Source organism: Pempheris klunzingeri, chromosome 11 (genome assembly GCF_042242105.1).
Source record: "Pempheris klunzingeri isolate RE-2024b chromosome 11, fPemKlu1.hap1, whole genome shotgun sequence".
Taxonomy (NCBI): Eukaryota; Metazoa; Chordata; class Actinopteri; order Acropomatiformes; family Pempheridae; genus Pempheris; species Pempheris klunzingeri.
The window spans coordinates 1335981-1350396 of NC_092022.1; the positions used below are offsets into that span (position 1 = coordinate 1335981).

Genomic DNA, 14416 nt, shown 5'->3' on the forward strand with positions numbered 1-14416 from the left:
CGTGTGTTTTGTGAGTAGGGGCACTTGTGAGAACTACAACACCAAATTCATTGGTTATTTTTGTGTCTTTGGATAGAAGAGGAGACTGTCTGAGCTTCTACCAGTCAAACACACCATCATTTAACTGAGCCAAAAAAGTCTAATTTGACTTTTCTTTTTCAATGAAAAGCACAAACAAGCTTGAAGAAGAGGATTTTAAGGAAGTTCTGGGCTGACAGCATCTTTAACCTTCCTGTTTCTGTCCATCTCATTTCGTCTCCATCTCGTGTTTCTTTGGACATATTTGTTTTATCTTTCCTCTTTACATTTTGCCCCCTTTACCCTCAGCAGTGTCTGACAGGGATCCCGAGGTATATAAAGCAGGTGTTGATGACAGATAACAGCTGCAGAGAGGCAGAGGGAGACTCCCATAAAACCAGATAAGGGATGTGCAGTGACAGGAGCGGCAGGTAATACAGGCCGAAGGTGCCGGTGTTTCCACAGAGCCTTGGCTGCCTGTCATCTTTCTGCAGGCTAATTCCACAGTCTGTGGGCGAGGTGGCTGCTTTTAAAGCCAAACCTCTGTTCTAATCTGCAAAAGCCTCAACAGAGGAGAGAGGAAGCGATGCTTCGAAACAAAGCAGCCTGTAACTAAACAGCAGCGTTTCCTAACTTCCAGCTTTACATTTAGAGAGACAGTAAACGCACCACAGTCTATTAAAAGGATCTAAATGAAATACATCTGCAGCTAATGTCAGATGAAGAGCTTTTCAAAGAGAGCGTTAACAAAGAAAACTGAGGGAACCAGAGTCAGTAATCTGGGATCATGTGCAAGCAAATGTAAATATTAGCCTTCTGTAACAAATATAGTGGCTGATCCACCCTTAACTGAGCCAGCGATCATTAAACTGACTGATGCACTGATTGACGCAGATCTGTCAAACAGCTTTTGGATGAAGGCGATAAAGATAAGTCAGAAGAATGCTCAGAGTTGGAAAGAAAAGCCGAAGCTGAACCAGGAGGGTCAAAACAAGCCCAAGTCTTAACATCTTATTAGTCCGAAAGATCAAGAAGAAACAGAAACATGTTTTTACAACGTCAGCTAAAGAAAAGACACCAAACCAACATATAAAAGCACTTTTTGGCTCCAAAACGTGAAGAGCCCACATTTAGCTGCTAAAATCTACAAACAGAAACAAGAAGCACAAACGTTTTTTTAATCTCAAATGAAAAACTCCACCTGCTCGATACTGAGATGAGCAGCTTGGTTCTAAATCATTTCTTAAGCACAAACTTAAAAAAGAAAAATCCTTCCTAAGATGCTAAAAATGCAGTTTTGCTCTTTATCAAGTTTCCCTGAACAAGCATGTTCAGTTCAATAAGCACAAGCTGTGTTCAGATAATTAATAGTTTTTCACTTAAACAAACACATTCAGGTGCTAAAAAGTGCATATTTGTATTATTTCAAAGACGCTTTTGTATTAATTCAGAGCACAAGTAAACAACTGACCCCTGAAGTCCATCTGAAGTGCACAGCAGTGTTTAAACTGGTTTGATTAACAATTTAGTATCAGCTAAAAAACGAATCTTCATATCTGAGCTGCTGGTCTCTGATCTGTTTGGCCGTAAAAACTCTCTTTTGTGATGAATTATTGAGCTGAGCTCTGGTAGCAAATATGAATATTTGCATTAAAATCAGTGATCTTCTTAGATCTTCTTTGATCCCACCTACAAACATAAACCTCACTGATCAGATGCTCTGCTGAAGCCTTCCCTTTTATTCTCCTGTCAATTTGGGGAGAAAGGAAGTCATTTTAAACTCCGACTCGTGTTCAGATGAATTATTGAAGTGAAGTGAGAACTGCTAGAACATCTCACAGCCCGGGGAGTGTTTCTTCTTCTTCTCCTTCATGTCTTATTAATCGTCAGTGGCTTTGTTTCCTCTGCAGCGTAAAAACAAACCTCCGGAGACACACAGCTAAACATTTGACTGAAGGTTTTCAACATTTCAGTCTTTTATAAAGATTATGGGGACATTATAGCGTTGAAAAACACCCACTGTTGGTTTTCTTTTAGCTTTAATCAGTTTTATGGGAGCAGGTGTCACTGTGATTCACACTGAGGGATCTCAGCGGAGCAAAGGCTACGAATTCTGTCAGGAAAGTTATTTTTCCCTCAAAAAAAAACTTTTTCAGATGATTTTTTAGCAGTTTAGCAGGAAGATGGCAGTCATTTTGTAACTGCAGTAGAAATAATACAAACTCCATCATTAAAAGACTATATTGTTGTGTCTCTGTTACTGGAGACCAGAAGCAGGAGAACTACATCTGGAGCGATTTATTTGTAACCAGACAAGTGAAGTTTGGTCACAAAGACATAAAAACAATCATCCGTCCCTCTGCTTTCTTTTGGCCAAACTCGACTCCCAGTGTTGTAAAGAACACGTTAGCTGAAGGCAGCTGCAGGCACCTGAATCAGACCCACCAGGCGACACACTGAGGAAGCACACACACCTCCATCGCTCCAGGGGCTACACTCCTCCTCCTTCATCCCTCCATCACTCACAACTTTTCTAAGAAGCCCACAAACTGTTTTCTATGTTTCAACAGTTTTGAGCACAAACCCGAGAGCTCGTGCCTCTTCCTCCTCCTCCCCTTCCTCCTCCTCCCCTGCAGGGCTGAAACAATCTGCTGCACATGAATAAAAATTAATTTTTCACCGTGATGAAAAGAATCAGCATCTCGCCTCGTCTCCGCCCGCGGGACAGCAGATAAAAGCTGTTTACTGCGAGGAGCTGTTAGAGCAACACAACCAGTCCTTTTGATGAGAAGAACAACAAAATGAAGCTGAACAAAGTCCTGCGCCTTTTGTCGCCTGTTTCATCATTGTTTTTGCCTGCCAGTGCGAAACATTAAGAAACGCAGAGGTGGCTTTCGCTTCTGTCTTCAGAGTGACAGAGAAAACAGCAGGAAGTGAACTCAGCTTGACTCTCAGCTGGGTTTTTATCAGAAGTGACACTTTTCTAAACAGACACAGATTGTTGACAAAGTTTGACTGACAAAAGCCTCCAGATTAGCTCCAGTAAACTTCACGAAGCACATTTGGGGATTTTTAGAAGTAGTGACTTCGTTTTTTGTGGTGAATTTTCCTCTTCTGAGTGAAAAGAGAGACAGAAGTAACCTGTTTTTGTGCGTTTGTGCCAAAATCCCCCATAACAAAAGACTGAAAATTCACTTTTATAGTTCTTTTTGCAGAAGAACCACTGAAGCTGCACAGTTAATAGTAGCGTTTACATATTTGAAATAAACCTGAAAAACTGCAGAGGCCGTTTTTCTCTCACTTGAACTTTCTGGATGAACTTTATAAACTGCTCAGAGTGATTTATGAAAAGAACAAGCAGGACTCTCCTTATATGAAGGATCTTTGTCAGCAGGGAAGGAAGGAATACAATTTTCCCCAACACCAGCATTGTGATCTGTGTGAAGCTCCTTCTGGGTCAAAGGCCAGAGGCTGATAAACGGGCAAACAGCCGGCAAAGACACATCTGAGGACATCAGATCTGAAGGTCAGAGGTCAGACCTGGATTATCAATAAAGAGCGTCAGTCGTTTTCTGCAGAGACAGACGACAGACAGATAAACAGACGACAAGAAACAAGAATAAGAGTGTCGGACGTCATCATGGGCTGCAACATGTGTGTGGTCAAACGTCCGGAGGAGCAGTACAGGATCATGTTCCAGGTAAGAAATCAGAGTCGGGTGGTGGAACTTTTCTCTGACCAATCAAGCGCTGCTCTTATGTTACAGGAAAGATCAGCCAGAAAAGAACAATTCAGCCATGTTTGGACCCCAAACCTTCAGCTCTTGCATTGATTTATTTCCCTTCAGGCAGCTACTGGTTTCACATCATTGCTATAAGAGACTCGAAACGTTTGCAGATAAAACATTTACCTCACTTAGACCTTTATTTTTTGATCTATTTATTGATTTATTTTTGGTTCTGGTGAAAGTCTGAGCAGCCTTCTTCAGAGCTCCTCCTTCACTCTCTAAGCTGGTGCGTTCAAAGAAACAACTGGCTGCTGAATGTTCTCATTATTGAATAATCTGTTGATCGTTTACTTAATTAATCATCAAAACAGCTGATATTTTGCTGTATTCAATGATCGACCGATCGATTAATCAACACATCGCTGCAGGTTTAGTCAATAACCAACCACTCTGCACACTGTGCTTCACAGTAACTGTTTGTTTTAACACACTAAGATGTACTATATAAGCACAAGGACTTGTGAATGTAGAGTGAAGAATTTAAATTGAATTGATGATTATAATCATTGTTACAATATAAGGCCTTAACACCTGATTTGAACTCAGGGCTACTTACAAATTCCGTCCTGAAGCTAAGGTGGTACTGCAGGTGTTGCCTAAGGCCCCTGTCATTTCAGTTTACGTCTTCAGAGGTGCGTTCAGGATTAACCACACACTGAACCTGCAGTCTTCAGGCCCCGCAGGGGTTTACCTGCTTGGTGAGCAGCCTGGAGCAAACACAGGGATGTGAAAGCAATCATCTGGGTTTCAACCAGCTCTGGCTCACACACACACACACACACACACACACAGGGAGACTTTTCACAAGTGCAATGCTAGTTTTAATTCATACAAAGTGAAACCAGCAGCTACCTGGAAGGAAGGAAATGAGTCTGAACAGGGCTGCAGCCTGAGGCCACGTCCTGGCTAATATTTGGGTTTTTGTACAATTACTTACTACACAAGCTGCTTTTATGACTAATTCTGGTAATTTTCTTTTCCTCTGAATAATTTGGTAAAGAAAAAAGAAATGCTGGGGGACAAATAGTTAGAATATTAGATTAAAAAAACATGTAGGTGTGTTTAAGAGACATTGATGACCACAAGAGAGGAGGAGGAGGTGAGGCAAATTCTGCTTTTGTGTGTGTGTGTGCGTGTTTTTGGGGAAGCTACGGCACCATTCATCACCGACTTCGGTCTAGTTACTCTCTGTAAAGGTCATCATGTTATTCTGCAGGGATTGCTGAAAGTCACAGAGGACACAACTGAAATCCTGCTCGGCTGTCATGCTGGTTCGATGCAGTGTGATTCTGTGTGTGTGTGTGTGTGTGTGTGTGTGTGTGTGGACGCTCATGCTTCCGTGCATTAATGCTTATTATTGTTAATCACATTGACATATGTGCTTAAATCAATCCACACACTGTTCACTCAGTATATTTACATTTTTGAACATTTACATTTATTATCTCTGCCGGGTGCAGGTCCACAGGGTGTGTGTGTGTGTGTGTGTGTGTGTGTGTGTGTGTGTGTGTGTGTGTGTGTGTTACTGGACCGATCAGCCTAATATTTTTCGTGCACATTAACGCCGGTCCGCTGAATGAGCTCTCACAGTTTCATCAGTGACTGACTGGCTGTCACTGACCGCCGCTTAGCCACCAGTCGGCGTCACAAACGATCAAAAACAGTTTGACAAGCTTTAACTCTTCTGCTCAAAAACTGGCATCCATGGAAACGTCTGGTCTCACTCAGCTGCTATGTTATGAACCATGAACGTCTTCGCAGGATCTTTTTTCAACAACTTTATTGAAACAGTTGCAGTGGATCCAGCTACAATTACAAACATGCCAGGGGGGACCAAAGGCTGTGATAGAAAGGATGAATCCAATAAAAGGAAATAAATATCTTCGCTTGCAGTGGTTATGTTTCGGTTAGTTCATGGTGAGACACAGCAGACAACCAACTCTGACCTTATCTCTACTGTTCCTTTAGTCCTCCCATCACTCTTTCTGTGGACATGATCCTGATTTCCATTTCCCCCCTGCTGAAATCCGGGAGGCGACATCTGACATGATAGTCCTTCTTCTTCATTCGGCACTATGAGGGGGGGCAGAATTAAAGGAGAATGTCAGTGAGTTTGTCAGACACAGGTTCATCACGGTCAGTCCTCCACAAAAATCTCCACGCATGAGCTGTTTTTAATGGTTTGACACCTCTTTGTTATGCCAGGAGGCGAACAGAACCAGAACTCACACGCACGACTCAAAAGTATCAAAATAAACTTTATTAAGAAAAGACAAAACAAACAAGCACGGTGGCAAAAGCTAATACTAAGGAAACAAAAACAACTCCATAAAAGCAGGAGCGAAAAACAAAACTAAATACAAAAAAACAGAAATACTCAGGCCAAAGGCAATCTATACAAAAGTAACAACAAGAGGAGCAAGACAAAGCTTGAGAAAAGTATCAACACAAAGACAAAACTCACAGACACAGATTCAAGACAAGAGCCAAGGAAACAGGAATGCTGGTTGACAAGACAAAGGTACATGACGAACTGGCACAGGACAAGGGGAGACGGAGACTAAAATACACGAGGTAATGGGGAACAGGTGGAAACAATCAAGGCGGGGCCAGACAATCACAGAGGACAAGACACAGGAAGTAAACGAGAGGAGGACAGGGAATTTCAAAATAAAACCGGAAGTGACAAGAGACGAGACAATAACTAAACTCAAGATCATAACACTCTTCCAGTAGGTCATTCAAATGGTTTGGTTCAAACTCAAAGATGATGATCAAAGATGATTTGGCAGGGAGAGAGGCTCTGATTGTGCAACACAAGAAGACGACAGAGGCTTCAGCAGAATGAAGGAGATGTATAAAAGACAGAGAACGTGAGATATGACACTGACGTTCCTGCTGCAGTCTAAACTCTAAACTACCAAATACTCTCACTTTTTTTATAGGCAGAGCAGAGAAACTGGAGACATTAAATAACATCGTGGTAATAGAATAAAGATGCTTTTAATAAGGAGAGATCGCTCTCTAGGCAGCAGTTACGCCGGCCACAGACAGGAGCTGGAACATTTCCTGAGCTCACTAATTCCAGAAATGTGTCACTGGTGGAAAAAAAAACCCACACCTCACTCCCCTACTGGGGGCCAGGGGGCATTTAGCCCACCCATTTGGTGCAACTTACCCACTGGAGCATCTGTCACCCCTATCAGCAGGATGAAAATGCTACTCATGACTATTTAGGAATAAAAACTGCTCAGTAAAGGATTACTGTAACTGTAAACTGTACTGTTCTACTGTAAAAGAAACCAGCAGGACACAAGCAGTTGTTTCCCATAGCAAGGTCACATGATGTGTGACTCCTACATAACCAACAACCAACGGACCAGGAGTTAATCATAGACCTCACTGGAGCTCTCCGTGGTGCTGAACCCTGGTTTCTGCTGTAGCGGGTGGAGCTCTCCGTGCTGCTGAACCCTGGTTTCTGCTGTAGTGGGTGGAGCTCTCCGTGCTGCTGAACCCTGGTTTCTGCTGTAGTGGGTGGAGCTCTCCGTGCTGCTGAACCCTGGTTTCTTCTGTAGCGGGTGGAGCCCTCCGTGGCGCTGAACCCTGGTTTCTTCTGTAGTGGGTGGAGCTCTCCGTGGCGCTGAACCCTGGTTTCTTCTGTAGCGGGTGGAGCTCTCCGTGGCGCTGAACCCTGGTCTCTGCTGTAGTGGGTGGAGCTCTCCGTGCTGCTGAACCCTGGTCTCTGCTGTAGTGGGTGGAGCTCTCCGTGGTGCTGAAACACCTGTCGCTCTCATACTTTCCCATTAAACACTAACTGAACCTCCTCTGCTCTCACACCTCATTTTAAACACGCCGGACCGAGTAAACATGTGATGACTTGTTTGGAAGAATCAAACCTAAGTGGCTCTGTTGTTAGCTTAGCTGCACTGTTCGTCAGACTGCTCTGATCTTTTGTGAGAGGAGGCAGAGAGACTTCGTGTGAAACTGGATTCTGTGAATGTTCAGCAGGGCGTCGCTGTGAAAGAAAAAAAGAAGCAGGAGGCTGAACTCACTGACTTAATAAATTAAGTCGGTGTATTTTAATAGCAAACTTTTGAAACGAGCTGGAGCTGTTGAAGCGCTCCGGGAGCGACGAGATGTCAGGAAACTCGTCAGGAGGCAAAGCAGAAATGTGTTAAAGCGCTGACCGCACATGTTTATAGAGGAGCTGCAAGCCTGAGCTCACACACACACACACACACACACACACACACACACACACACACACACACACACCTGGGATCCTGATTGATTTGAGCTCCCAAGGAGATACGAAGATTCCCTCAACCCTCTAAACACACACACACACACACACGTCCATAAATATGCCTATACTATATATCTCCCCCATCTCTCTCTCTCTCTCTCTCACCCACCTTGTCTATTTTTTATATTTCTGTGTTCCCGTTTTAAAATGTGACAGAAACTCTTTGACTGCGCCGCAAATCATGTTTTCATGATTTGAATGTAACTAAACATCTTTTGTAATTACATGAATGGGATATTTCCTCTGAGTCCCAGCAGCAGAGGGAGAGTGTGAGGAGTGATTGTTTACATCCATAATTTATGTGTGTGCACTTCTGAAGCCAAACACACACACACACACACACACACACACACACACACACACCAAAGACTTAAGCGAGTACAGCAGGGCAGTCTGGGGGAACCCGACGCTTTTTAAACTTTGATTACATGACTGCATGAACTGTTGTGCAAGAGTAAAACCGCCCAGGAGGTGTTGATACACACACACACACACACACACACTGCTACACACACTCTGCTACACACACACTCTGATACACACACTCTGCTACACACACACACTGCTACACACACTCTGCTACACACACACTCTGATACACACACTCTGCTACACACACACTCTGCTACACACACTCTGCTACACACACACACTGCTACACAAACACTCTGCTTCACACACTCTGCTACACGCACACACTGCTACACACTGCTACACACTGCTACACACACTCCGCTACACGCACACACTGCTACACACACACACTCTGCTACACACACACACACACACCGCTACACACACTCTGCTACACACACTCTGATACACACACACACTGCCACACACACTCCCTGCTACACACACACTTCCTGCTACACACACACACACTCTGCTACACACACACACTCACTGCTACACACACACCCTGCTACACACACAAACTCACTGCTACACACACACTCACTGCTACACACACACACTCCCTGCTACACACACACTCACTGCTACACACACACTCACTGCTACACACACACACACTCACTGCTACACACACACCCTGCTACACACACACTCACTGCTACACACACACACACACACTGTTACACACACACTCCCTGCTACACACACACTCTGACACACACACTCCCTGCTACGCATCTTCTCCTCATGCTCGTCTTTCCTTTCCTCTCCCTCCTCCCCCTGTCCTACACACAGAAACACACACACACACACAGACACACACACACACACACACACATACAGATGGCATCCTCTCTCCTAGCAACAGTTATACTGTTATCATTCCTCAGTGTGCCAAACTGGTTTCACCACACACACACACACACACACACACACACACACACATACACACACACACACACACACACACAGACACACACGAGTTGTGTGACGCCCTCTCACATGGAGCCAAGGTGACAGGGGGCATTGTGTGTGTGTGTGTGTGATTAATGAGGTCTGTAATGGATTCTGATGACCTCATGAGATTTGAAGAGGAGATGATAAGTAACACACAAACACACACACACACACACACACACATTCAGGCTAATTTTAGACGTAGAATTGCACATTGCTGACAGAATCAATAGAAAAATGCATTTGGATGCAGACGTGTCGGGTTTGCAGGTTTGCTGCAGTCTTTTCATTTGGGGGAAAAATTCCCTTTTGTCCCAAAGCCGCTTGATTCCACTTGGTGAACACACAGGTACAAGTAGGACAAAGAGAAACGAAGGAACAGAGAGTGAGCTGTCACACAAACACACACACACACAGACATTATCTTCTCCTCAGAGGGTCACAGAACCTGCATGTCTTTGGACTGTGGGAGAACACGTGGGGAGAACCGTGGGGAGAACAGGTGACGGTGCTAACCACAGCACCACCACCTGTAAACATATACACACATGTATCATATCACTGGACACTAACTTCTATTAAATGAACACTAATAGCACAATATTTAATATGTTTTACTGTCCAAATGACTCTCAGCTTAATGTCAAATTAAAAGCCATCTTTGGGTTTGGGTTTTTCCAGGACCTGTTGCCGTGACAACAGCTCCAGATAACTTTATTTAAAGCGGTTTAGAGGAAACACAGTGTCCAAACGATACAGATAACAGTGAGTCATTTGACTTTTTTCCTTCTTGCGAATGGGATCCGCTTCCTCACTAAGTGTCCCGTTTTGGTCAGCAGGCGCTGCCAAGCCAGCAGCAGTTTCTGTTTTGTCCCACGCTGTCTCAGAGCATTTGAACGTCTCTCTGGTGGCTTTAGGCTCCGTCTGTCTGTCTGAACCTGAACGGCTGCAGGGAGGCGAAGGAAACCTAAACATCTGAAGTGAAAATCAAACGTCTGGAGTCGAGTGAATTAAAGAAGGTGTGTGTGTGTGTGTGTGTGTTGAAGCTGAAGTATAGAGGCTTATTTAATTTCATTTAATTTCCTCGCTGCCTGGGCCTGTCTGGACACACACACACACACACACAGATAAACACACACACTACACACAAAACACATGAAACCACACTCCCCTCTTCTTCTCTTTCTTTTCTTCTCCATCTATTCCTATGCTCTCTCTCTCTCTCTCTCTCTCTCTCTTTCAGCCTGACTATGTTTTGCTTCTTCTAGTTTTCCCTTTCCTCCTCCTCCTTTCCTCCTCCGTGTGTGTCTTTGTCTACATTATTGGTTTTTCTGTCCATTGATCTACCCGTCACTCTCCTTTTCTGTTTTCATATCACTTCTTCTTCTTCTCTCCCCGTGTACCCTCCCCCCCTCTCTGGCTGCTTCCTCCTCCATTCTTGCTTTCACCTGGTCTACAGAATCTGCATCTTTCTCCCCCACCTCTGTTTTGAATCTTCTGCCATCTTTAATGTTCCTCTCCTCTTTTTTCTGACAGCCTCTCTACCCCCCCCCCCCCCCCCCCCCCCCCCCCCCCCCCCCCCCCCCCCCCCTCTCCTGAGCTGGTTCATGTGACACTTTTTGTTGTTGTATATATTAATATGTATATATATATATATATATATATATATATATATATATATATATATATATATATATATATATATATACATACACATATATATGTATATATACATATTTCCATGCCTCATATTGCAGTGATATAAGTGATAAACACATTTACTCAAGTAAAAATTCAAAGTACTTGTGCTTTACTCTGTTTGCCTCTCCACCACAGCTTTAATTACTGGTTACTATCCAGATGGTCTTACTCTTCCTGTCCTGTGAAAACCAAAATCTGGTGATTTTTATTTTTTTTAATCAGTATGTTTGTGTTAAACTGAAGGGTGAAATGTTCCTTTATCGGTTTATTGGCTGTCGTTCTGAGATATGCGGCCTTCAGAGGACGGCGATGTGATGATCCTATGGTGATCTTATCGACTGCCGACCACCTCTGATCCTGGTTCGGTTTCAGGTTTCTTCCTGTTAAAGGGCAGTTCTTCCTGTTAAAGGGGAGTTCTTCCTGTTAAAGGGCAGTTCTTCCTGCCTCTGTAGCCTAATATTATATCTGATGCTGCTCATGTGGGTCTCCCTCTTAATCACAGAGTTCTTTATGCTCTTTATGTAAAGAGTCTTGAGATAACACTTGTTATGAACTGGTGCTATATAAATAAAGATTGACTGATTGATTGACCATGATTCATTGCTGTAGATTAAACTAGCCAATGGGATAATAAGAATAAGAACCACTTAATTGATCCCGAAGGAAATTGCTTTGCCAGAGTATGCAGTTGGCTCAACAATACAAACATTAAATACACATCCAAAGTACAAGTGTAAAAAGTAAAGTGTCTCAAGTGAAAAGTGAAAAAAAAAAACATAGTGCCTAAAATTAGATAGAATATGTACAGTTTTTGAGTAAGGACTCAATCATTTTAAGATGATTGAGTCCTTAAGTATCCCTCCTGCAGAAGGAGGAGGAATTATAAAGTTTGATGGTCACAGGCAGGAAAGACCGGGATGTGAAGTAGATAAAAATGAGCACAACCTTGAACAACGTGAACACGGACAGGGAACATTTTACTGCAACATGAGGACTTTTGGTACTTTAAGTGCATCTTGCTTATAATACTTAGATGATTTTGCTCAGGTAAGGTTCTGAATGCAGGACTCTTACCTCTGGTAATTATTTTCACAGTGTGGTTTGACTCGAGAAAAGGATCTGAGCACTTCTCCCACCACTGACACATGATGCACGGTGTCTGCAGGCCGCTCGCTAGTCAAACTGAATGCTTTTGACTGACAGCGGCAGTCAAGCGCTGTCACAAATTGTTATTCAGTCCCAAAACACTAGCTGGAGGTTATGACTCAAATAACATTAACAACAACTGCTTGTGTGCGACTTTCCCAGCCTGGATGTTAATGTGCTGTGTTACAGAAGTGTTTGTCTTTTTCGCTTTGTAATCAAATACAAACGGATCATTTAACGACAATTAAAAACTCATGAAACTGGAGTGGAATTTCAGGAACGGAGAAGGAGGTTCGACTTGTGCTTTCTCAGGTTTATGGTCTTATGATTGGCCCTTGGATCCAAAGAGCACCTGCTTTTTAGCAGAGTAGTACACGTGTGCAGAGATCCTGGTTTGAGAGTGAATACAAGGATATAATTAAGATTTAAAATGCTTCATTGGAGCAAAAGGTTTGTAGATTTTTGTTTTTGTGTCGCTGATACGAACCTACAGTCTGACAAGCCGTCACAACACCTGATTATGTTCAGTGACAACAGTAAAGAATGATTTCTCTCTGTAGTCCTATCATCTGGTCTCATCAGTCTACCTCTGTCTTTTTCCTTTTCTCACAACCTTCCTTCCCTCCTCTCTCCATCATCTGCTCTCTTCCTCCTCTCTTTCATCTCCCTCATCAGTCTACCTCTCCACCCTCTTCTTGGTTGTCTCTCCAACACATCTCTACTTACTCTTTCTCCCCCTCTAGTAGTCCCTCTCCCCCCACCCCGTCCCCATCCCCATCCCCATCCCCCGCCCCATCCCCCCTCCCTCCATCTCCATCACCCCCTTCTCCTCACTTTGCTGTCAGATTTGTCTCAATGGGATGCTGTTGCTGCGGTAACCGGGGTCATTAAGGGAAGCTGTATTTATGCTTTCTCATAGTGGAGCTGGCAGATCTGCTGTAATGAGTGCACACACACACACACACACACACACACACAGAGGCAGAAAACCCCAACAGCTGCTTTTGTAGACGACTTTACTTTATCGCTGGCACCATTTGCAGAGAGAGAGAGAGAGAGAGAGAGGGAAGAGACAGAAGACATGGAGGAGAGAGAGCGTCGGGCCAGATGCTGAAGTTTGTGTCATTAAGTAAAAATGTGTTCAGCCATTAAAAACATTTAGAGTGAAAGTAAAAACTAAACTGAGCTAAAACTATTAAACTATTTAAACTGGAGGATTTATCTGAATATCACAAATATAGTTACTAACACACTGAGGTGAAAAAGGGTTGTTCAGTGCTGGAGCCAGGAAGTTGAAGCTTAGCTTAGCTTAGCTTAGTTTAGCTTCCTGTCTGCATGCTATGCCAGGCTAACCACGTCCTGACTCCCCCACAACAAATGAACCAGTTCTTTGCTGTGTGCTGGCACATAACTGATATTCGCCACAAAAATCGAATAAGAACCCAAAGAAACTTGAATTTAGAGACAAAAACTACATTTAATCTCTTTACTTGAGATGTCTGTCATCATACGGGGGGAGATAAGTGACACAACATGACACTTGTGAGGTGTCAACCTCACATTAAACTGAAGAGCGTTGGAACAAAAACAGATGTAAACTCTTTGCTAATGCTGTGCGGCTCACCTTATTTTCACAGACAAATAGTTCAACGGCACAAGAGAAAAGAACAAATCCATCCTCTCACATTACACATCGTTTGCTTGTTCCTCTTTAAAAGGACTCACGCTCTCTCCGAGTCATCAAAACTGCATTAGTCTTAATGAGCTGTAGGCTCATTAGGCCGTCAGCAGCGGAGAGAGGCAGCACTCCGGAGACAGAGCCGGCTCGTTTGTATTCAGCTCTGAGCCGAGCACCAGTTGGTTACACGCTGTTACAAATCCCATGCTGCACTGCTGCTGCATCCACAGGAGGAACTGTTAGGATAAACACTGAAGTCCTGATCCAGAGAGCGGGCGGAGAGCGACTTCAGCAGCTGGGTGGCAAAATGTAAAAGGACATTTTAGTTAGTTGGATGAAAATGAGTGCTGAGAGCTTTATTTGATTAGCTGAGCAATAGAATTGATGATTATCTTTAATCTTTTGC

The 14416-nt window shown here is 43.5% G+C and overlaps 1 protein-coding gene across 1 annotated transcript in view; it reads left to right on the plus strand.

Moving 5' to 3' along the window:
- The first annotated feature begins 3658 nt into the window (after positions 1-3658).
- Positions 3659-14416, plus strand: part of LOC139210025 (PDZ domain-containing protein 4-like) — a 40994-nt gene continuing 30236 nt past the window's right edge. Inside the window, exon 1 of the mRNA XM_070839976.1 lies at positions 3659-3718. Coding sequence (XP_070696077.1) covers positions 3659-3718 — 60 coding nt within the window. The remainder of the gene's footprint in view (positions 3719-14416) is intronic.